Here is a 24,468-nt window from a genome sequence, read left to right on the forward strand (position 1 = left end):
AAGAACATAGCTACATGGCTTCCATTTGGCTTGGAGAATAGGTTGAGTAAGCTCATCCCTGGTAACAGAAAACTCTACAGATGTATCATCGCCTTCATGTGCAAATGAGTGTGCAATTTCTTTACTTTCTTTAAAATGCACAGGCGCATCGGTGTCCTCACCATGTTCTTTTCTTTTACGGACACTTTATACTCTTTGGCATTGCAACTGTTCATCTTGAACTTTCTGACTGTATTTTCTCTTGGCTGCTTTTTTGGCTAGAATAGTCTTGGGTTTTTTTCCCAGCTCAGTTTCTTCTTATCGATTTATGACTAGCACTCTACTTGTTTCCTTCCTTCCTTCCTTACAGATATGTTAAAGCTTTGGTGATCCTCCTTCCTTAAACACCCAGCATTTTGATGCTGATGCTTTTTTTTTGCCATCAGACAAGTTGTAAACACTTAAGTTAGAGTAAGTTTTGGCAGGCTGGTGTGGCTATCCTCATTGTACTATTCCAAACCTAAAAAATCAGCAGCTGATCTGTAATCATACCATACTATTCTTTGACTGGAAGGGACGGGTATTACGTTACATTCATTTCCACATGAAAAATATGTAATTTTTTTGTTCTGGTTTTTGCCACATCAAATTTTGCTATAAAGAAAACAAACAAAAAGGAACCAAAAACCTGACACCATTTAAGCAAAGTCCTTACAGATGAACTGTCTTCCATCGTCTCCCTGAGCTCATCTGGCTGACCTGAGCCATGTATCAGTACAAAGGTGACAGCTTCTTTATTGCGTGGTAGTAAGAGAGCAGAAAGTGCAAGATTAAAGAGGTGGCAATGTACTACTCTGGACAAGTCGTTTGTGATGTTTAGTCTGCCTCATCAGTCGGACAGGTTTTTGTCCCAGCGTCTGTGGTGGTTCTGTGAGGAAATGGGACCAATACTTAATGGATCATTCATTCTTGTTCCATAGCCATGATCTAGGCCAGTTTCTGCTACCTGACTGTCTCTGATTGGAACTGACTCCTGAATCTTTCAAAGGGTCCCTCGGCTTTCTACTCATCCACAGTTGTAGGATCTGTGTGGGGTACGGGGCTTGGCTTTGCTTTAACCAGAGAAAGGTCCCTGTCTCAATAAACACAATGTAACCCCTCATGCAAAAAAGGGTGGTGAACATTCCTTCTATTGGGGGGTGAACTCCTGCCTCCAATGAAGTCAGTGGTAAAATTCCCATTGATTTCAATGCAGCCAGAACATCCCCTTACACATTTAAAGTTGTATTTCATGGAATACAATGAAAGAACATTGATACCTGATCTCCAAGGAACTCATATGGTGCCTGGACTTTTTGAACACTTGTTCTTAGAAAGATTTCAGGACAGAAAGCATCTGAATACCTGGAAAACCTTTCACTCGGTCATTTTCCTAGAGTGACTTATGTCATATTTGCTGATAAATAATTGCATCCTGTTCTTGAAAGTCATTTAGTAGAAAATAACTGGCATGTATGCAGCTACCAGTAAAAATCTACTTTAAATAAATTCATCTGTCATTACCTCTCGCAAGACAGCTATTGTCAGCACCATTAAAATTCAAATTTGGTTTGCCCATGACAATTAAAATGATGTCAACACTGAGAGAATTTAACAATTTCTATTGTTCCAAGCAGATAAGCAAGTTAATTCTGTGCTGCAAGCCATCACTGCAGCCATAATCAACTGACTGTGTACTGAAGAACTGTGATGTTTGAGATTATTCAGCCTTGACTGGGTTGTATCAGTGACCAAATGTTTACTTACTGAATTGAATGATTACTCCAAATCCTTGTCTTGTCTCCAGCAGCTTCAAGGCTTTTTCTCTGATACAGGTTTTTCCTTTTTTTTCGTTTATTTGTTACAGTTTTTGAATGTCAACCAAGTTATTTAGAGTTTGACGTTGCTTCTATAGTAACACTGCCACAGAATACAGAAAGACATCAGGGGCTGACCCTTTGCTTGAACTCTTGAAAACTGTAATTTTCACAGGCATAAATAAGTTTCAACTCTTTTGTATTAGAATCTGCAGCCTTTCCCAGGAATTTGTTATTATATACCTTACTGTTTGTTCATGCAGGAGGACTGATGACTTTTCTTCCTTTTCTAGATTTTCATCAATAATGAGTGGCAAAATTCTGAAAGTGGGAGAATATTCCCAGTATATAATCCAGCAACAGGAGAGCAGATCTGTGAGATCCAGGAAGCTGACAAGGTAATGCATCCCGTGAATGGCTAGAAATGTCTAAATAGATCAAAGCAACAGGTCCAGAATAGCACTGTTGGACAGTCCTTTTATTTATCACAGTTCCAAAACCCATCATGTGACTAAGGTTGTACAACAGCAAATTTCATAAGCCTGATACTGTTATTTACCTCAGTGCCTTTGTTTTTTTTCTTCCTTCTTGACAGGTTGATACGGACAAAGCAGTGAGGGCAGCTCGCCTTGCCTTTTCTCTAGGTTCAGTGTGGAGGAGAATGGATGCATCGGAAAGAGGCCATCTTTTGGATAAGCTAGCAGACTTGGTCGAAAGAGACAGGGCAATTCTCGCTGTAAGTGGCACATGAAAATCAACAGTCAAATCACCTGTCAGTTTTACATTCTGAGAGCAAATTAGTTCCCAAATGTGTTAATATGAATTATATTTGAAAACTACACTCAGCTTGATGGCTAAGATGGCTGTCTACTTAAGACCTGATCCAAAGCTCATAAAGTCAACAAATCTTCCAATTGACTCAAATGAGCTTTAAATTGGACATCAGACAAATGAACGGGTGTGCACACACATGTATACCTGTTATGCACACCTGTAACTTTTCTAAAATAAAAAATGGAAGACTGAGTGAAGTGATTTGTGCAGACATTAATGAAATGGCAGGTGAAATGCTTACTGACACTCGACTGGTAACATGAATTCTGGGTATTGCACTATTTCGCTCACATATGAAGCCATCTAAACGGTGGCATTGTTAATGTTGTTTTCCGCATGTCAAGTGCTTTAAACTAAGCTGGTGAACATCTTAATTCCAGCTTTGTCAACACTTAAATCATCTTACCACCAGTGTATACTGTAAAATCGCCACAGGGAGAAGGAAGTGCGCAGCAAATCAAGTTTACTCTGCCTGTCATTCGATTTGTATTTCTGGAGCCAAGTTCTTTACTGAATTGCACTGCAGGCAATGCCATTAATTGCTCTTGGGGATATAAGTCAGTGCAGAATTAGGCCTCCATTCTTCTCTATAGAAACTCATTTGATGGTTGGTGTGTTACACATGGGCGTCCTTTGCCCATTCTTAACGATTTCTATTAGACAGCTATTGAGAATGAGTTAAGCTACTCAACATCTTAGGATATTTTATTGGATTCTTTTTGCTAAATGGTCTTAGGAACCCCTAAGAGGATAGCTTATAAGATACTTTTAAAAATAGGAATATTAACTTAAAAATAAGGACATTAGCTTGTTAATTTATGAGCTTCCCTAGAGGAGAGTTTGTTTATTTGATGGCAATAAATACACTGGCTGTACAGTATAGATATCTCAGACCTCAGCAGGAGTCTTGGCAGCCATATAGAGAAATTTTTATATTCACATCAATTATACAAAGAGGGATATGTCCATTCTTCTCTTTATGGATTCAGATCATTAATATGGGGTTACAAGGAGCCCCTTCTCAGCTGTTATCATTAACATAACAGAACCTAGTTTGACAGGCATTTTTATCTTGGCTCCCGATTAAAGCAATTCAGCATTTATATATCTGGACCAAACACAGTGGCTTTCAGGTCCAAAACACACACAGGCACATGTACATGCATGTGGATACACACACAAACCCACAAGACAGACACACAAATGCACACACACGCACACGTTCTTAAAATCATAGTCATTCCAGAATACTCCAGAAGGAACTAGATTTTTTTTTAAGGAAAATAGGTTTTGTTCACATTTGCAAAAAGAAGTAACAAAGGGGATCAGATAGTTGTTCTGAACCTTGTGGGTTAAGACTATGCCAAGGCGTAACTGGTTGGTCTTCATTAAAATCTGTCATGATTGAAGAGCTGTTAAGACAGTGAATACTTAAGTACAATAGACTAAAACTGCTGCTGTGTTTATATCTCTTAACTTTTTCTTGTCCTCTAGACTATGGAATCACTGAACAGTGGCAAACCTTTCTTGCAAGCTTTCTACGTAGATCTTCAGGGAGTCATAAAAACCCTGAGGTATTACGCCGGCTGGGCAGACAAAATCCATGGAATGACCATTCCTGTAGGTAAGGGGGATTAAAGCACAGGTACGCACCTAAACCTTCTCATGGCCAAATGGCTTAATAGATTACAGCTTCGTGAAAGGTAGAAGAGAACCTTGGTTTGGTCTTATAGCATGTAGTATGTTGCTGAAGCAGATGTTGAAACGTCAGCGAGGGCTGGACTAGATGACCTGCTATTGTTCTGCCCTACGTGCACATCCCAAAGAGCGTCTTCTTTCTTTTGCATGTGTCCATCTGAGAAGGAGATAGCTCAATACCTACATTTAAATCTTGGTTTATATTGTATGTTTTATATTGTATGTATATGAGTTTTATATTGTATGTATGAGATAAATCTTTATGAATACTGGGAAATTAGTTATTCTGCTCTTATTTTTTGCTAAAGAGAGAAGAAAGGAAAAAATCCTTACTATTATTTTTATTAACAAGTCTCTTCCTCCTGCCCCTCCCTCCCAGCTGTTTAACAAATACAGGCTGCGTTTTCTGTTGCGAACATATTCATTTGCAGTCTGGACTAGATGTACTAACTGCTATAATTATGCAAAATGGCACATGATAGCAAAGAATGATTTTATGCAGGTGCAGTCATTAAGGTAAACGTACTCATCTTTTACCTGCATAAAATAAATCTTTGGAAAAACAGTAAGGAAAACCAACATGTATTCTATGGATTCTTTTTTGGCTTCATGGTGCACTCTGTTCATTGCACATGCATGTTTATTACGCTTTACTGAAGGAGACCAGGAAGGCACACTCACAAATAAATGAACTTTGCTGTTGCCTATCTATTTCCATAAAATTACATTATGTAACACAATATCTGCAGTACACTAGCTTGCCTCTGTACAGCAAAGCACAAAACTATCGAGGTTAGGCAAGCAGATAAATTGACAATGTGGCCCCAAAATTTTCAGGAGGAAAACAGATCATGGAACACTTATTGCAGCGTTACTCATCATGGTGTTTCAGCTTACTAAAATTGCAGTGTGTACTGACTGATGTTTATCATCACTAGTATGTTTTCACCGAAGAAACGACAATATTAATATTTCAAGTGTAGACTCTCCTGTAAAGAGTGTTGAAGATTTCCACAGTCATTTAGGCTGAGATTCATAAATCCTGGTTTTGCGGCTTGCACTTCACATTTAAACATGCAAAAGTGCAGAGCGCACCATAAATTCATATATTCAGCAAATTTCCTGTTCCCTAATCCCTTTCTCCCTGGGCAGTGAATGCCGCCTCCTCACTCGCTAGCCCCACAGGTACACAAAATTTAGGTCAGTCACCAAAAGGCATTGCTAGGTTAAGGAGAATAAATATTCTCTGCTTTTTCTTGTCCTCAAGAAGTGTATCAGATGAAAACCCTTATTTTTTTCAGTGAGGTGGGCTACACTGGGGGAGAGGAAGGCACATGTTCAGCAGGCCTTCCTAAATGCAAAGCTCGGTGCTAACACACACAGTTATCAGTAGTGTAGAATCATAAGTCCATTCACAGATTTTCAGGGTATCAGTTAGTCCTTCCTCTTGGTTTAACACTCCTCTGTATTCCTCCAGTTTCACACCATAAATTTGTCATTCTCATAAAGCTATTTCAGAGCAAGGCCAGTGTTAAACAATGGTGCTCTTTACATTCACTTACCATCAGCTCAGCAAAGGAAACCAAACAAGACAACAAAACGAAAATAAAAACCACATGAAATCGCCTTCTCTTTCTGTTCAGTGTGCTATAAATCTGAAACCTCCCAATCTTTCATCTGTTTCTGTTGAGGTTTTCTTTTCCTCTAAAATAAAAATAGCCAAGTGATAGAAAAGTAGAAGAAGAACAGTGCGTTTTACAGTCACATTCCTTTTGGTCCCAGAGCTGCTAAAACCTTCAGACTGCCCTTTGCTTGCTCCCAGGCGTAAAGCCTTGATGATTTAAATTAAAACAGAATGAGGCTAAACTAGAAACTGTTAAACTAATAAACTGAATGCAAGCAAAAATGCCTCTTTAAATCAATATATGATATGATATAGCTTAAAGAACCAACTCGGCTCTCCTCACCCACTTGTTTGCTGTGTCCTGCTATATGAGGCATATGACTGTATTATGATTGTTATGCAAATATAATATCTGGGGCAGAGACTCCTGATGGAAATCTGAGCAAACACATCTGTGGAAGGTATTGCTGTCCCAAAGTGAGATCCCTGGATAAATGGGGCTTTCTTTCTGATTAAAAAATAAAAATCTTCAGGCCAGGTGCTAAGCAGCTGCAAATTGATCTGGCTCTATTAATATCAGTGAGGACTGAAGAATGCCAGTTTACATCAGCTGAGAATATTAAAAAACAAATTTTTAAGACAAATTTGTAGATTGGATGTGGGATCAGACTGTCAGATCCCTCTCAGGCAATGTTCTTCTGGCTGCCAGCTAGTAGAAGGATAAGAGTAACAATTATCAGCAACAGCATCTTAGAATAAGTGTTATTAGCATGACTTGTATAAACTCATCTTCAAACTCTAAAACATTTTAAAAGTCTCCTATTTAATTTCTGAGCAAAGAGGAGCTTTCTATGCTCACTGGTCAGAAAAAGTGACTCACTTCATCAGTCTTGAGTTATTTTGTCATGGTAACAGCTTATTTTACATTATGGACAAGGCAGCTCTTAGATACATCTTTGGCCTGTCCGGAGGCATCTGAAGCTTCTGAATAACTTCAAGTCACGTATCATAGAATCATAGAATCATAGAATCGTCAAGGTTGGAAAAGACCCTTAAGATCATCGAGTCCAACCGTTAACCTATCACTGCCAAGTCCATCTATACCATGTCTTCAAGCACCGTATCTATCCGTTCTTTAAATACCTCCAGGAATACCTCCTCAACCACTTCCCTGGGCAGCCTGTTCCAACGCTTGACCACCCTCTCGGTGAAGAAGTTTTTCCTAATATCTAACCTAAACCTCCCCTGGCGCAGCTTGAGGCCGTTTCCTCTCGTTCTATCACTCGTTACTAGGGAGAAGAGACCAACCCCCACCTCGCTACAACCTCCTTTCAGGTAGTTGTAGAGAGCAATAAGGTCTCCCCTCAGCCTCCTCTTCTCCAGGCTAAACAACCCCAGCTCCCTCAGCCGCTCCTCATAAGACTTGTGCTCTAGACCCTTCACCAACTTCGTTGCCCTCCTCTGGACATGCTCCATAGCGTATGTTCTTTGTATGTTCACAAAGATATTGTTAGAAAGCAATCTCAAAAATCTGATCTTAACAGTAAGTCTGTGGATGATGAACTTTGGAAGTAGGTGTCAAAAAGGGCAGCTGCCTAGGGTCTAGTGGAAGAAAGCAGGGCAAGCAACTCTGCATGGGAGGTATTGCTCTGCAGAAAGAACGTTCTGCCTACATTCGGTAGAATTAACCACCATTTGCCTGACTTGGCAAGCAGGTTCAGGTTATCTATAACTTTATGTTATGAAGCACGCAGACATGTGGTAATGATTATGCAGTGACAATCTAAAGTCAGACAGTGCTAACATAACTGTGTTACTGTTATGTTGTCACCGTCCTTCTGGCTGAGAATCCACCTCTCACAGTACTACCAAGTACAAGCTGGTATTTTTAGCTGACTCCTCTATGTGCCTCTTGAGCACTTAGACAGTTTTGCCTGTATATAGTTCTCTGTATTTTGGCTTCTACTTTACTTCTGTCTGGTCTGATGATTCTTCCTATGGTCTGTGAACCACTGCTAGCATCTGTGAAAGATAACCTAGAAAATCAAACTGATCATCTCAATTTGTGAAACAAATATTCTCATCTCCACTGGGAAGTTGTTAAGCATCTAGAGATCAAAACGGTGCAATGACATTTTGTCAGTGCAGAGCAAACCAACTGATCAACTATTTTCTTCCTCCTTTTCCTGATGTGAATCTCTTTTCTCTCTTTCCCTCCCTCCTTTACTTCCTCTGTTCTGTCCCTTGTCTTGGTTGCAGACTATTGTTACCTTTCTCATAATTATTCTGTATCTGGCCCCCAGCTGATGTATTAGGTACTCTAGCTCAGGTTTCTACTGAGCAAATCCTGTAAAGTAGATGTACAGAAATAAGCAGTCCTGAAAATGGGTTATTTCTAACCAAATTCAAGTTGAAGTCTTTACTTAAACCCAAGAAGCTTTATGGATTAACCCATTTATTGTTACCAGATGTATAGTACAGGGCATTGCAGCAGGTTCCCAAAATGTACTCTCAGTTGTGAAGTTAGGTCTTTCTCCGATATTGAACAAGGCTGGTGGCAGCTCCAAACTGAATGGGGTAGAGGCCACAGCTGCCCGCATGCTCTCACACCATGTGAAGGAAAGCACATACCCTTGCGTTGGACAGTGACAATGGGAGCAAAAGCACTGTAAGCTGTCCTTCTCTTACTCCCTTCCTCCGTCTGACCATTTCCTATCCTGGGAAATTATCTCCTGTGATTGGGCCTAGGTAACTTTCTCATCATTATCACATAGTTAGTTGAAATGGTTTTCCTAAGTAAAAAGATTCAAGTTTTTCTAAATGACCAAGCACTACAGGCCAAGGGGCACATTCAGCTCATGCCCTTCCCTCAGCTGTAGCCTCACTGAAAAACATTTGACCTAAATTCAGAGGCGGTTTGAGCCTGGGCTAGTTTATACAGCTACAAGACTCAATTTAGGTACAAAAGTGCTGTAAATCTACTTTGCACAGATGCAGGCCAAGCACACTAACAAAGCTGATGGTTAGACAATACCTTAACCGGTCCCCACACAGAGCAGGTAATTTTCCTGCTCTTTATCAATCAGGAAGAAACCTACGTCGTATCACAGCATGTATAACCTCAGCATGTACTCCCAGACCACAGACAAGTGCTGAAGCAGCAACAACCGTGCAGCTTTGTGAAAGAGCATGAACTCCATCAGCCCCCATGACAGTCACTTACACCAGCTGTGCAAAATGAGCCAGCCCAGAGGCCTGCCGCTCTGAGCAGGCCAGGCCATGTGAAAGGTTCCCACAGACCACAGGCCTGACCCCAAATCACAGATCTGTTTATTTCATGACCTGACTCAGGCTGCCCTGAGCTCAACAGTGCTTTAGTTAAGGACTGCAGATCTAGCGTAGCACTCACTTTAATTAATGATACCGCTCATCCCTGGAGCTTTTTGCCATTTTTTGTTCATCAGGACCTTAAAAATAATTACCAGATCAGAGAGTTAATTAAGTAATTCCCTTTAGCCTCCTACCATCCACACCTGCTGTTTGTGAACATGCAGTCTGCTTTTCCTTCATCTTTGTTGTTAGGATCTCTCTTAGTCCATATTCTTATTTCTGTCAAAAGTCCAGTGAGAAAACCCATAATTTCCAGGTTTCCGTTGACTTGGTCCCTTTATTTATTTATTCACCTCTACCTTGCCCAAAAGGTTTGTGAAAACTTTTCTTATTCTCTGATGTCTTGTTTTCTAGCTGCATCCAACTTTTCCCTGTCAACTTAAACTGACTGCCTATTTAGCTTGAGGCCATTTCTGATACAGGCCTTGTTCTACAAGTCAGCTATCAGAGCATGGCCATACGATGACCCCAGTATTCTCCTTAGTGTTGTCTTCTGCAGTAAATTATGCTCAATTACACATCAGTCACTGGCTTCCCTTCTTCATTCCACATCTACAGAGTGTGGTATATCATTCCATTACTTGAAACTGCCTGTGTCTTCAGTGGAAGATGAGGGAGATGTACGTTACTCTATTATCGCACATCTGCTTGTATATATACCTTTATATTGCTTTGTCCCAGTCCTGCCTTTCAGGAAATTGCCTTTGTGACTCTTCCTTCTCTTCTCTCACCCTGAAATCAGCAGAGGCTAGTAAGTGCCTTCCTTGCTACTGCCCTTTTTTGTGCGGTACAGCTTGTCTTCTTTCCCAAGGAACAAAGCAGGTTACTTTCTGATGAGATGCCTGCTTCCTTTGTTCTACAGAAGGAACAATAAGGTTGCTCCTGAACCTAGGTTTCCCATGCTGGCTCATGAAAAAACACTTCCATGACTTCTTTATTTCTTTTACTGCCATCAAAGGCTGATCCTTAGAGCTTTTTCCCCCCTCTATTTTTTTTTTTTGTTCTGCCAAGTCAAACTGCACTTGAGAGTAACCATGCTCATCTGTTTCAGATGGAGATTATTTTACGTTTACAAGACACGAACCCATCGGAGTGTGTGGACAGATCATCCCTGTGAGTATCTCTACTAGCACTTTCTATTTATTTTCATTTGAACCAGCTCTCTTTAAAGACACATAAAACATGGTCCTCAGCTATGTGTGTTTTCCATTACGAAAAAAGCTGAGCTCATATTGTTGACATATCTTTAACAGCCTCCCTGCAAATGCTTATTTGAACATGCTAATAGGGTTTAGGCTCTGTTATTAGGAGTTAAGTTCTCAAGTCATAGAATTCTCATGATTAAAACAAGCAAAGCAAAACACAGTGTTAATATGCTGTCAGTGGTTATGGATGTTCACACAACTTACGGAAAATTGATGCTTTGCTGTGGTAGTCTTTTTATTTATTTAGTTTTTACTGTGATTTAACAGGCTCCTCAGTTCCTGGGAGAATGTGATGCATTTTAATTCCATTCTTTCCTGCTATTTCTTTACAAGGCTGAAGGAGAAAAGGAAACTCCAGGAGACATATCATTACAATTAACATTGTGTAGCTAATAAAAGACATGAAATGTTTGTTTTATTTGTTATGAGAGAGAAACACAGCATTTCATCAAATCTAATACTCCCCCCACACCCCAAAATATATCCGTAATATACTCTTGCTGAACACTGCATGGGAATTACACTGAGAAGCTAACGTTTTCAGAAGAACCAGTTAACCGGCTTTGGCAGAAATTTCAATGGGAGGCTCACATATAGCTATTACAATATTGTGTGGAAGCTTTTTTCCTTGTCAAAGCACTGGGGAACTAATCAGGACATTCTCTGAAATTTTTGTTGATGTTGTTTTTTATTTTGTTCATGTTAACCACAAAGCCACTAAACAGCAACATGCAGCAATTCCATTAAAGGAGGAGCAGCCAGAAAAGATTACTTTAACAATGTTAAGCCCTTTTTTCCTATTTATATTTGTTGTTATTTCATGTCTTTGTTAAGGGGTGGCTATTGTGTTTGGCACTCCATAGAAACTCAGAGAAACATGCAAACGACTCAGAGAATCTGTGGCTACACCCGTCCTGCAAACACCTACGCACTCGCCTAACTTGCCTCACGAGTGGTCCTTATGAACGAATGATTCCATAGCTCTGTCCCCATTCTTCAGCCAAGCTCATGGATAAGCATTTGCAAAATGACAACCCCAACATCTAGCCCCAAAGTTGCTGGACATCTCTTAGGCTTGTCTCATTGAGCTTAACTGATGAATCTGTTGAAGAAACTTGGCCACAGGCTGAAGATCAAGCCAAAAGCAGGATTTATTTAGTTTAGATTTGTAGAACTCTTTGTTCAGGGTACACAGCCATCTACCTTACTTGTTCATTCTTCCTCCAAGTTTGTCCTCCAAAACTTGAACATGGCTGTCATATGCATCTATTCTACCACTACTGCTAATCTGTTACATATTTCCTCCACAGTTACTAGGCACAGAGTACAGCCCCTGGGCCGCTGCATGCACTTAGCCATTACACTAGCAAATATGTTATTACAAAAATAAAATTAAACAGCAAGCCTAATACTAAACTCCTCATCCTCTTTCACATCCTAGCTTCCATCAAAACATATGCTCTTCGGCAGCTTTGTAGCATAAACAGGGCTATATACTACCCTATAAAAACTCGTCAGAGCTCTCCTTGCAATACCATTAGAAGTGCAGGCTGTCAGCACACTGTTGGCCCTATAGCTCCCCTCCCAGGTTTATATACTGGAGATGGAATTAAAACATCACTTTGTCTCCAGAGTTTATAAACAACTGAGGGAGTAAAAAATTGGGTGTTCAGTGAAGGAAAGACAGTTGTGTATTTTTTCAAGCTAGCCAGGGGCTAGAGAGATGTCCGTGAGAGTGGCAGCTGATACGCATCAGGCAGTAACATGTTCTGGCCAGTGGCTGACTCTTTGTGACTGATATTTTCTTCTTTCTTTCCAAAAGAGATTATTATATGCATTTATAAGAGTGATTGTGCAAACACAGTTATTTTATTACTCTGTCATTTCCACTGAAATCAGCAGGACTGTGCACTTAACCTGTTAGGATCAGGCCTTGATGCAGAAAGGCTTGTTACTCTTAGCTTTATCCACAACTTGTTTGTGCATCAAACTAATATCATTCACTACATCTTCTGTTGCAGTTAAATGAAGTTGAAATTAATGATGATACAAACTTTTATATCAGCAAACAATGTTTCTCAACCCGTTTTTTACTGTTCTTTTAACATCTTCCATATAAATTGCTCAGTAAGAAGTTTTCAAGAAAATGAAATGCTTTGACCGAGCATTGACATTTATGGGTTTTTTTATTGCAATCCCATCAATTAAGGATTATATAATTTTGAGTATAAATTTTATATCTTAGGATTTATGCATGGATAGGAAATTCACATCCAAAAATGCTTCAGCATGAACAAACAGTTCTTTCCAAATGTATAAGAAGCAAGAACTATTTGTCATGGGGGAATTAAAAGTGCCAATTGCAAAACAGTAAATGAAATAAAAAGTTGTGACTAAAAAAATTAACAGATAACAGAAGATTCTTTTATGAAGACTGCGGGTGGGGGCTGTATTTCTTTGAACAGAAGAGAAAGAACTAAAAGGTCACTGTTGTCGCTTTCTTAATGGCAGTAATTAAAAAAAAAAATCCTTGCTTTGTGCTGGGAAAGATTTATGTTGAGGATCAGCCTGAGAAATAAGTGAGGTAGCAGCTTGACATCTTGCAAACAAAACACCACTGCAATATTTTTCCATCTATCAACTTTTATTTTTTCCTACAGTGGAACTTCCCCCTGCTGATGTTTGCATGGAAGATTGCTCCAGCTCTGTGCTGTGGCAATACAGTAGTTATTAAACCAGCAGAACAAACACCACTCAGCGCTCTCTATATGGGAGCCCTCATCAAGGAGGTAAGAATAATTGACAGGAATAATGTCTCTGTCTCTCCTTGTGGGGAAGGAACTACCAGCACATGCCTGGTTTAACATGCTCTGTCAGTTCTCATAAATCATGCTTCCCTTCATTCATTCCTATTTTGACAGGCTGGCTTTCCACCAGGAGTTGTCAATATTTTGCCAGGATTTGGTCCAATTGTTGGTGCAGCCATAGCATCTCACGTTGGCATTGATAAAATTGCTTTTACTGGATCCACTGAGGTAAGAGGATTCACGGATATGTTACTGTAAAATGTGACTACATACTTAAGGAGATAGTATTAAGTCCTCGTGCTACATTTCTCACTGTCACTGAGTGAAAGAGCTACATCTAAATAACAGTGGTCTGTTCTTCCCAGCTAACTTATGTACCGCAGTACTTCTAAAGTAGAAATGGCTCCTTTCCTCTGGCCCCTGCTGTGCTCGGCACCTCAGCACAGGAGATATGCCTGGAAAAATATTGCTGGGATTTCCTGTGGGCTTATGAGGATGTGAATCACATGCAAGTAGGCAGAACATCCCATGTATATCACAGCACACACAAATGCTGCTTTAGCATCCATAATTTTGTGTATCTTGGCGTACCTGGGGGAAAGGGGAGAGGAAGGAGGCAAATTGGGGCAAATGTACTTCAACTTTGATGCTGCATTCCAGTATATTGAGGATGAGGAAGAGGTCTAAAAACGGAGTGCAGGGAGAAAAGGAGATTGTCCAAGGTGTCTGTTCCCAACATGAAAAGAAGCTGGCCAGAAGATGAAGGGAGTCAGTTGTCTCCTGCACGCCAAAATGTCTTGCTATGAGTCACTGATGCAGGTGTTACAGAGGAGGTTCAGTCTAAAGACGAAGGCTGTAATCTGCATAAAGAGTAACGAATCCTTCAAAACTCAGATCGTGTCTTGCTCTCAAATATGTGCAAAGCCGGCTGTTATCAGGGTTGGGGTGGGGATGATAGAGGTACTCCAGACTGAAGTCACAGGAGAAGGGGCCTTATCTCATCGTCTGAAGGCAGACAGAAAGGAATCTCAGTGGGAGTTTCAGGGCTGGTTATATTTAGAGAGTGCTAAACCCGGCCCTTTTCAATTCAAAATCTGACAAACTATTGTATGGAGGGAGCTAAACCCCAGGGATCCAGTCTCTCTTTGATATGTTTGACTCCCACTCGTGGCAGTGGGAGGCTTTATGCATCCCAGGGATACTGCTCTTCCAGTGAGTCAATTTGTTTTTGATTTGACTTGATAAATTGACTGACTGAGCAACCCTAATAGATATGTGTGGGTATCTCCCTGGTGGGCCCAGGGATTGCAGAGACCAGCTCAATTATTTCAAATAAATTATTCTGGTGGAATTATCCTGTAATCGAGTTTGGAAGTCACCATACACGAGCCTAAATTACCAGTAAAGTGTAGCTGCAGTCATATGCCTAATTTGCACACACACGGTTGTTTTGCAATTACTATATGCCTGTACACAAATTTTTTTATGGCAATTTTAGATTATAATATACACAGGTTACATTACAAGTCAATGGCAACATCAGATTTCAGATTATTCTGTGGAATTACTCTAGTCATTACATCTCCTGTAACCAATTTATATTAGCATCCTGGAATATTGAAAACTTTAATATGAGCTGATTACCCCCCATAAATTAAGTTGAAACAATTGTTTTCTTAAAGATATGTGGTCTCTGTTTAAGATAAATATTCTATTATACAGGATGTTGCACTGTTTGGAGGAGGAAAAATACAGATGGGTTAGGTTTCAAAGTTGTCTTTTGTAGCCAAAATAAATTTTTATTGTAGTTCCAGACAGCTTTAGTTTTAATAGGCGTTTAAACTCAAAAGCTGTGGGTTTTATACTAACTCAGTGCCTGCCTTTAAAAGCCTTACTAATAGGAAGTGAAAAGCATTACAGAGATGAAAAAGCAATTCTCTAAGAACCTAAAGCAAGAACAGATGGAACGTTTTAATGCAGAGTTAGCGTAAACTATTCCATATTGTTTCTGATTTCCTGTAACACTGAATTTTTGTAACAGCAAGTCAACATTGTAACATTTTAAACACAATGCTGTGATATGAGCTATACTATAGTGTCTTTGACTTCTCCAAAACAGATTTCAATTTCTAAAGAAATAATAATGGAAATATTTTGTCTCTCTGGTCTTGTCTGAGGCGTGTCAATTGTACACTCCAGTGATGTGGATTTCCAATAGCCATCAGATATATAAATGCCATGACATTAACTTCCATTCCCCCATTTCATCCAGGTGCTAGTTAAGGCAGTTAATACTTTCAACTTGAACAAGTTAATGATAAAACCTAACAGTACAAAAGCAAAGATCTTCAAGTTTAGATGTCCAAAGCACAGGTTTTTCTCAAGTTTTCACCATGAGGTTCTTTTGGAAAAAAATATAAATTCTTTACCTTTGAAGTATATACTTATGGCTAATGAAAACTCCCCATTTGCCTGTAAAAATCACCAAAATCAGGCTATTATTATCTGTTTCCTGCAAAGTTTTTTTAAAAGCAGAAAACAGGCTGCTCTTCCTACAAAAAAATCTAATGCTAATGTTTTCCCAAATTTGTAGAACCCAATCCATAGAAATATGAGCCAAAAGGCCAAGTTCATGACCTTAACTCAGTAAAGCCTGACATAGCCACACCAAAGATCCATCCAGCCTAGCACCTTATCTTGCAACATGACCAGTAACAGATGCTTATAGGAGAAGAGAGCATGTGTAGAGTGATCCTTTCCTTGCTGTAGCCTCACAGCTTCTGGTAATCAACAATTTAAAGACTTTCTGAGCCTGAAGGTGCATGTGGACAATTGTATTTAATAGCAACCAATGGCCTTGTCATCCATGCGTTGGTCCAGGACCTCTTGAAACTCCGGAGGCCTCAAGCCCATTCCTATGCAATGCCAACACATAAATGACTTCTCATTTATGATACTGATTTCTCATGTATGATACTGATTTCTCATTTATGATACTGATTTCTAATTTATGATGCTGGTCCAGTTTGCACTATTTCTTTTCTGTTTCTTAGATTCTCTAGTGCTTCGAAAATTAAGTACTAGTTTTTAATTTTCACACACTCCCCCCCAAATAATATGTGAAAAATCATAAAAAGCTCTTTTTCTGTGGTACCATCACTGTTTGATTCCACTTCTCTCCCTCTTTCCTTCTGACCCCTCCTTTTATGGGTTAGCTCACGCACATTAAAAGAGTAGTCTGCCAACTCTTTCATCCCTTTTAGCCTGCCTGCTTCTTACGAAACACCCTCCCATGGATCACCTCCTCTCCCAGCCCCCTAGTGCATGGCTCTCCAAACTCTTCCCTCTACAGCTCACTAGGAAGGGTTCTGCAGACACCCGGCAGGCTATGAATTTCACTTTGACAACTGTCACACCGAAAGAAAGAAAATCATACTGAGTACGAAAGCAAGCCTAAAAATATTGTGCCCTCTTAGATTCCAGCAGCTTTCTTGGCTTCTCTGCTTGCTTTGGTTCATACTCTCCAGCAGCTTGTTTGGTATGGGCATTTTAACAAAAGTGTTTATTTTTACTGTGTTGGTTTTAGTGAACCAGGGCTAATCCATGATCCTCCTTAATTACGGCAATCTCCTCTCAGGCTTCACTGACACATTTTTTCCTCATCTTCCACAATCAGATGAAACTTAAACTGCCAAAACCAATCTTTCTTCCAGCCAATCTGACCATGTCAACACTTGCTCCTATCCCTTTCCTACCTTCCCTTGAAAGCCCATAATCAATTTAAATATCTCATTACGTTTTACTGTATTCTCCTTGATCTTTCTGGTCCCTAGCTGTAGGGTGAAACTCTCACTCTCCAGGACCTTGGGAGTGGTTCTGTAAAGCTCAGCTATCATCTCCCGCACTCTCCCAGTTGTTCACTATACTTGCCTTTCCCTTTTACTCTGTCCCTCTCTGCCTCAGCTTCTTCACTGTTGCATGTATTCCTGTCTATTTGAGTTCCTTTTAAAAAATTACTAGCAACAATTTAATTAAAATAAAACTCAGTCATTTATATTTTCTGACCTTAAGAACAGATCGAAACTCAGGATGTCTGGCTTACCCATGTGTCTGCTGTTGGGCTGCAGAGCTCAGAAGTACAGGAGAGGTTATACAAGTCTCTTCTCTTCCCCAGTTAAATGAACAGCGGACCTTATTTATTTCCAAGACAAGTGCTGATGAGGGGGACAATTTTTACCCATATCAGAAACGCAGAGAGCTTCTTCATATTACTCTCTCATTTTCTGAAAGAACTTTTGCTAAGTAGCAAAGGTGAGAGGCCTTCAAATAGCAGAGAAAAGCAGCCATCGGAAGCTGCTTTACTCTTCATTTGCCTTTATTTCCACTCAAATCTGTGAATTCAGTTACAGGCTTTGCAAATACAGCCATTTTGACTGCTGTGAGCTGTCTGGCCATGTCTGTGTATGTGTGCTCCATTTGAATGGGAACTGCGTACCCATGAGTTCCTGGTACACATGGAATAGTTGGGAGCAGTTATGTTCTGGCTTAAGATTAGAGATGATTATGGAGAGCAAGAAGTTACACATTTAAAAATATGTGCATTTAAAGCACTGGCTGGATTAAAAATTGTATTTTGCTTGTTGCAAAAGTTTAATGAGTTCTAATAACTTCTGTTCAAAAACAAATGTGTTACCTCCAAATCAGAGTGGCTTACAACTCTCTCCAGTTGTTAAACGCTCTCAAGATGAGAATTACAGATAGCACACAAAACATTTGAAGCCCTGGCCAACAAGAAATGTATCCTAAGTGGCTGGTTTCCACTTTGTTCAAACTATGACCCCTTAAAATGCAGACAGATTAAAGATAGGATTCAGGTCTGTGTTCATGCAGTTCTGTAGAGTAACCCAAATAAATATCCAACAAATTGGTTTGGATGCCTGTGTAAACAAAAGGTCTATAAACAACTGCAATAAACCCCAGCAAAAGAGTCTGCATTTTGCTTGGCAGAATGTTTTCTTTATGCACTTAGATTAACAAACCATGATCTCATCATTAGTCAACAAGATACTAGAGAGACCATCAAAGCAAACTACAGGAGAGTCAAGATTGATTCATGCCAAACAAATGTTTGTAGCTAACAGCTGTATTACCACTGATCCTAATTTACTCAGCAGGATTCTCCTTTCATTTCCGAAGTGAGATGAATGTCACAATGCATGATGTAGACATAATGTCTACCTACTGCACAAGCAATGAGTTGTGTCAGCTCTCCTGGATCACACAATCTCTTGCTGGTTTTGGATATCATGAAGAATTACATCCTGGCATTTTCTACTTTAGCAACAAGAATCCTAGAGGTGATTTGACCTGTTCTGGGAAGTCTGTTAGCTTACCATGCTACGCACGTGCCCTGTTCAATGTAAGGAGGATTTAGGGAGGCTACATTATCATTCATTCCTGCTTCTGCTGAATCTTTTTCATCATATCTTGGACAGCTTGAGCCTCCTGAATGAAAAGTAGCCGTTTCCCTTTTCCTTCCTTGGTGTTTTTGGTAGAATTTAGGGAGCTGTCCTTGGACAACTGTTGTGCCTCTTGCCTATAGGATACATGTCAAAAGGATTTGCCTTCTTAAAACTGAAACAAATAGGGTGGTGTATCAGTCCTGTCAAAGTTAACATGAGTTTAGCCATGGACTTCCATGGGGCTAGGATTTAACCCAAGAAACAAACAAGCCATTTATAGCTTAGGATTCTCTCCAGGAATTTCTGTTTGGGATTGCCTTTTTACTTGTGCTGCACTATTCACTATGCTCTTTTCAGGGCTGCTCCTCACACAGGGCATTGCACAGTCAAATAAAGCTGCTCTTCTTCATGTCAATATTTCAAAATTCACTTGTCTTTGCTGGAGACACACCCTGAACATGCCATGCAGTCCTAAAATGTTTCTTGGAAAGATTTTGCATACAATCTGGAATTAAAAAAAAAAAAACAGACAGACTAAGTAAGCAGCAGCATGGGTTTGACAGTGTTGCCAAAACACTGACATCCAGTGCCTTGATAGCTGGAGAGAGAAAACTGCAATTCCAGAAAACATAGCAAATTTCTGTCTGATGATACCATCTCCCCAAAACTTAATCTCTTGTAACTTAAAACACTTACTGTTCTTCAGATATTCTCTCAATATCCCAAGAAAGGTATAAGAGCAAAGATGGGCAGCCCGGTTACTTAAAATGCCTAACTGAAGATGACCGTCTCCTCTGTCAGTTTTTGCACTGTTCCTGGAATCTTTTAATCTACATAGCTTCCTGTGGAGTCTTACCTTCACAGTCTTGTCTGTGGCAGTGTGCAAGAAAATTACCTGCTGTTCAGCTAGACTGCTGTTCCCCTACATTCAGGTGTTCCCTAATGACTTAATGTGTATCTGCAATCAAAGGAAGGTTCAGAGCAGAGGAGACGCCAGACATTCTGATGGAGCTGTAGAGGAAGTATCAGAAACCTTGGAGGTTTGCTTTTGACTCGTGAAACTTCCAGTGCTTTAACAGTAACAGGCAAACCCATCCATACCGTTTAGAAACATTGATTTCTGTCTGCAAACAGAAAATTAAGGGACCATGAAAGGCAACGGGCTATTTTGAATTTCTGCACTATTTAAAATGTGACTGCATAAGGCTTCTCTTGAAAGAGACATTAAACTTCCCAACACAGAAAGCATAAATAAGCAACAATCAAACGTTTTATATCACAATACACTCTCAATGCCTAACGTCATACAGTTCACAGCCCAGAAACAGACCCTTCCAGGACTATTCTTCAAATAGCTTTTTTGCACAGGGGTGCCACAAAATGCTTCTTTAATCTTTTTTGTTGTTGTTGTTCTGAATAACAAATTGTTTTCTTTGAGATGGGCCAAATTACATCTGCCTCGCCCTCCATGCAGCTTACAAGGTTATGGTACTTCACAAGCTATCCAGGGATACTCCTGATATCAATCTTGAAGCCTATTCAAAACAAGGATGGGGAGTCAGGGCTTTCTCTGCCAACATTCCTGCTGAATAATCGCACAGCTCCATTATCTGTGGGGGAGTCCTCTCTTCCAGTGTTCCCTCGCAAGGCTGTACTGCCTATTGGGAGCTCCCAGAGAATAGCTGAGAGACACCACAGGAAGCATGTACTGAAAGGCCATACAGATTGCAACACTATCACTTATCCCTTTCATGCTGTCTTTCTCCATAAAGAGAGGGTCAGTCACAAAAGGCTGCCTTTGTCACTAAATAATCACAGCGCTGGTGCCTTCCCTAAGACTTTTCTCAACCTGTAAGTGCATAAGGCACAATAGGAGCACAGTGAACAAAAATGCTGAGCAGCGTGAGCCCTACCATCCTGATGTCTACACTGATTTCTAACGGGAGGGACGCAGTGAAGCTGTCTGTTAAATTTATACTTGGAAACAGGACAACCACCTCCCTGTATTAACAATACTCTGGATCATACTTTTCCAAATCAACACCATCATCTCCAAGCCCTTTGGACTTTAATATTTGTCATATACATAATATTTGGACTTGCATACTTGCCAATCACTTGTTTGCATAAAACCCTTTCAAAATCTTTACTTACATGGACAAAAGAGTTTTGACATTAAAGTGGTAGAATGGAAGGTGGAAAGACGGTGGGTTGGACGCATTGCTCCGGCTTCCTTGGTCTGTTCTGCTCTCTGTGGATTTTTGAGGTGAAATAGGTGGTGGTCGTTCTTTGAGAGGGGGAGGTTCAAGGCAGTAAGGGTGTGAATGGCATTGGCTGGCACTGGCTATAAACACAGCACTCTCACTGGTTTCCAGTGTACATTTTCAGCAAAGTGCGAGAGACTGGAATTTCCAGATGACGTGTTCGATGTATGTGGTGGGGGTGGAGGGCAGAAAGGGTCCTTCTTTTTCATGTTCACTTCTGGCTGTCACTCAAACATAGCAATAAAATCAGCTCCAATTAAGGGAATATGTAAGGAATTTCATGATAATATCAACACTCCATTCCACCAATACAGGGGTAAAGAAGCTAATTTTAATTTTTTTTTTTTTTTAAATAACCTCAGTCACACTCGACTGTGGTATCACCAGATAAACAGCTAATCAGAAAGGTACATGAAGTGGTTGACAATTCCTTCATTATCCTGTGGGGGTTTTGCTTTGTTTTTTCTGTGGGGGCCCTGGTTTCTGTTTCATTTGCTTTCTGATTACTCCAGTGCTGACTTAACTTTCTCCAGCAGACTGCCTTCAGTTCTCTAAGAGGTTCAGCTTCTTATCCATTAACCCTTTACTGCAGGGAATCTCACTCACCTTACCTTAGAAATAGAAGACAGCTAGAGAGACCAGAGTACTACGTGGAGAAAAAAGTCCAGCTCTGGACTCACTCCCATCTCACTTCACATGTAACTTTCTGTGTGACCTTAAAACATGCCCCAGTTAAAAGAAAGCACTTATCAAGGTTCTCAAGCTTCAATACTTTTAATCCTGTGTTTTACCATGTAGGGGCCTAAATCTACCTGTGATTACTTCCTTAGCTGCAAAATGGGCATAGTTACACTGCAACAGTATAAAATCCAATCTATTTTGGATTCATTGATCCAGGGAGGGGATAATTTACAGGGAGCACAGCTGCCTCTCCAACTGTACTGATGTGGAAACACATCAAACATGTAGCTGTCAGATTGCTACTCCATTTAATCTACCTTCATGTTCCTTGGCGAGATCTGCAATTTGCGGCTGCTCCAGCCACAGGGCTACATTCTGCTCCAGCTGACCCCACAATCTACAAAGACATTTTGGAGGTGCTTTTGACCTCCTCAACGCATAGTAAGATTATCGTGGTGCAGCTGAGGGTAAGTTCTGGGATGATGCTTTTGCAACTTCTTGCCCCACTTGGTATTCTGCTATGTGCTGTTAATCTTGCAGAAAAGGCTGATGATTTGATTAGAATTTGACATATTCTAGATCATGATTTCATGGTCAAATTAGTTAAACCTTTGGCACTGAAAACTGTATTTTGAGGAGAACCCATGCCATCCTACAAACAGGCTGGCTAGCGGTTTAGTAACTATAAGTAGTAAAAGTGAAATAAATTCTAAAAGCAGTGATCATCTGGAGTAGCTAACATTGGACTATATACAGAAGTATGATAGCAGTTATTACTAATGAATAGTAATAAGCTTAATACATGCTTAACACATACTCAGATATCAGATCTATTTTTTTCCACTAAAAATCATATAACTAAACCTCTTAATAATAGTATCTGAAACCTTGTGAACATGCCATTAGTTTGGATGGAAGTAATTCTAGTTACACCAATTTCAGATTTTTAATTCAGCCCTCCTAAAGCACCCTAAAAGAAAGCCCCAGGCTGTTTTAGCATAGATACAAACGGATGAAGGGTACAAACACTTAGTGCTGTGCTTTATCCCCTCTCAATTTCTAGAAAAAAAACTGGAAAGCTGTCCACTGCTGATGAGAATCTGTTTGGATTGAAGAACCTGCTGGATTATTTAAAGCTCTGTTCCAGTGATAGCCAACATTGGCTGTTAAAGTGAACTGTATGACTACATTCCCTGTAAAATGTGTCTCCATTTCCTTTCAGGTTGGGAAGCTGATCCAAGAAGCAGCTGGAAGGAGTAATTTGAAGAGAGTTACACTGGAGCTGGGTGGGAAAAGCCCAAACATTATTTTTGCAGATGCTGATTGTAAGTCAGCACTTCCATATTTTTCTTAAAAACATGTTTGTGTGGTGTCTTTTTTTTTTTTTCATTTTAGGGCGTATCTTTCCTACAAAGTGAAATGGACCAATATAGCTGTATCTAATTGCACTTTTTAATCTTACAGAAGCAGCCTAAGGTGTGATACTTCTTATAGAAAAGACAACATTTGAACCCACAGATTCATAGACAACAAGAAAGCAGAAAAAAGTTATAATCAAGCATACAGAAACGGTGTTATTCACAGTCATGGTCCCATACACATTTGTCATCCTAAACTCTGCAGCAAGGTGGTTTAGCGCTTTAAATATGGAAATTCTGTGATTTTTCTTGCTTCATGGCAAATATAAAAAGGGAGAGCCTTAATTTACCCTTGAGTTGCGAATCTAGCCAGTGCAGTATTCCTTTGTTAAGCTGTTTTGATAGTAGGTATAAATGGAGATAATTCAAATTTTAAAATTTTCCCAATTGAAGAATTGTGTATTGAAATATCCTCATTGCCACTGTCAGCAGGGAGCTGAAGATTTTGGCAGCTGGATGATGTTGTGCAGCTGAGATTTTTGGCACCTGAGAAGGTAGAGGACAGCTGTTTAGGATAGGATAAAAACACAAACTGGAAGTTTCTGCTTAAATGATCGGCAATGAAATAGTTAAAAATGTTGCTGTCTAAATTGTCAGCAGGAGGTTTTGAAGTTAACACCCCATTAAGATGAATGGGACAGTTCACACCTTGCTTTGAGCTATTGTTTCAGGCTGTGTGCAGGCACACTGTACTCAATGCATTTTCTGGGAACTTTGTAACCCCAAACAAATAGACATATAAGGATTTGGTCTTTTAATTTAAAAGGGGAAAGTGAATATAAGAATGATTCTGAATAGCATGAATTACAAGAGTTGGTTACAATCCTATATCCATTTTCAAAACTTACCAATGTCTGAAAGACAAGGGAAAGCTTAAGAACTTTCAGTGTGTCTACATAGAAATGTTTTACCAAGTTGGGGGTCTAAATTACAGCCACAGTCATCCAGGTAACTAAAAAGGATCCTGCCAACTGGAGACAGATGCAGATGTTACCGCCTTCTACCCCGGTTACTCATCGGTATCTCCCACCAGAAATCCCCACATCTCAAATGTCCCTAACCTACTAACGCAGATGGGATCACCTGAACGCTTCTAGTAGAGTAATATATGCTGGGGGCAGGTCTGTGTTATGGCCTTCCACAGGGGAAGGACAAATGCTCCTAGCTGCCACACAGAGCTGTAGTTTATCTGTGACTTGCCGTATCTGCCAAATAAGGTTGAGGACCTGGGGAGAAGTTGCAGGCAACAG

At 40.0% G+C, this 24,468-nt stretch overlaps 1 protein-coding gene across 2 annotated transcripts in view; it reads left to right on the forward strand.

Moving 5' to 3' along the window:
• The window catches only part of ALDH1A2 (aldehyde dehydrogenase 1 family member A2), a 59,100-nt gene that overhangs the window by 23,523 nt on the left and 11,109 nt on the right, over positions 1-24,468 (forward strand). For both annotated transcript variants that reach the window (XM_087744492.1, XM_087744491.1), the window contains exons 2-8: positions 2,129-2,233; positions 2,431-2,571; positions 4,164-4,293; positions 10,433-10,494; positions 13,247-13,375; positions 13,508-13,621; positions 23,023-23,125. In XM_087744492.1, coding sequence (XP_087600618.1) covers positions 2,497-2,571; positions 4,164-4,293; positions 10,433-10,494; positions 13,247-13,375; positions 13,508-13,621; positions 23,023-23,125 — 613 coding nt within the window. In that variant the 5' untranslated portion in view covers positions 2,129-2,233; positions 2,431-2,496. The remainder of the gene's footprint in view (positions 1-2,128; positions 2,234-2,430; positions 2,572-4,163; positions 4,294-10,432; positions 10,495-13,246; positions 13,376-13,507; positions 13,622-23,022; positions 23,126-24,468) is intronic.

The sequence above is a fragment of the Nipponia nippon genome, unplaced genomic scaffold, assembly GCF_047370975.1.
Source record: "Nipponia nippon isolate SJK-2023a ecotype South Korea unplaced genomic scaffold, ASM4737097v1 scaffold_9, whole genome shotgun sequence".
Classification (NCBI taxonomy): Eukaryota; Metazoa; Chordata; class Aves; order Pelecaniformes; family Threskiornithidae; genus Nipponia; species Nipponia nippon.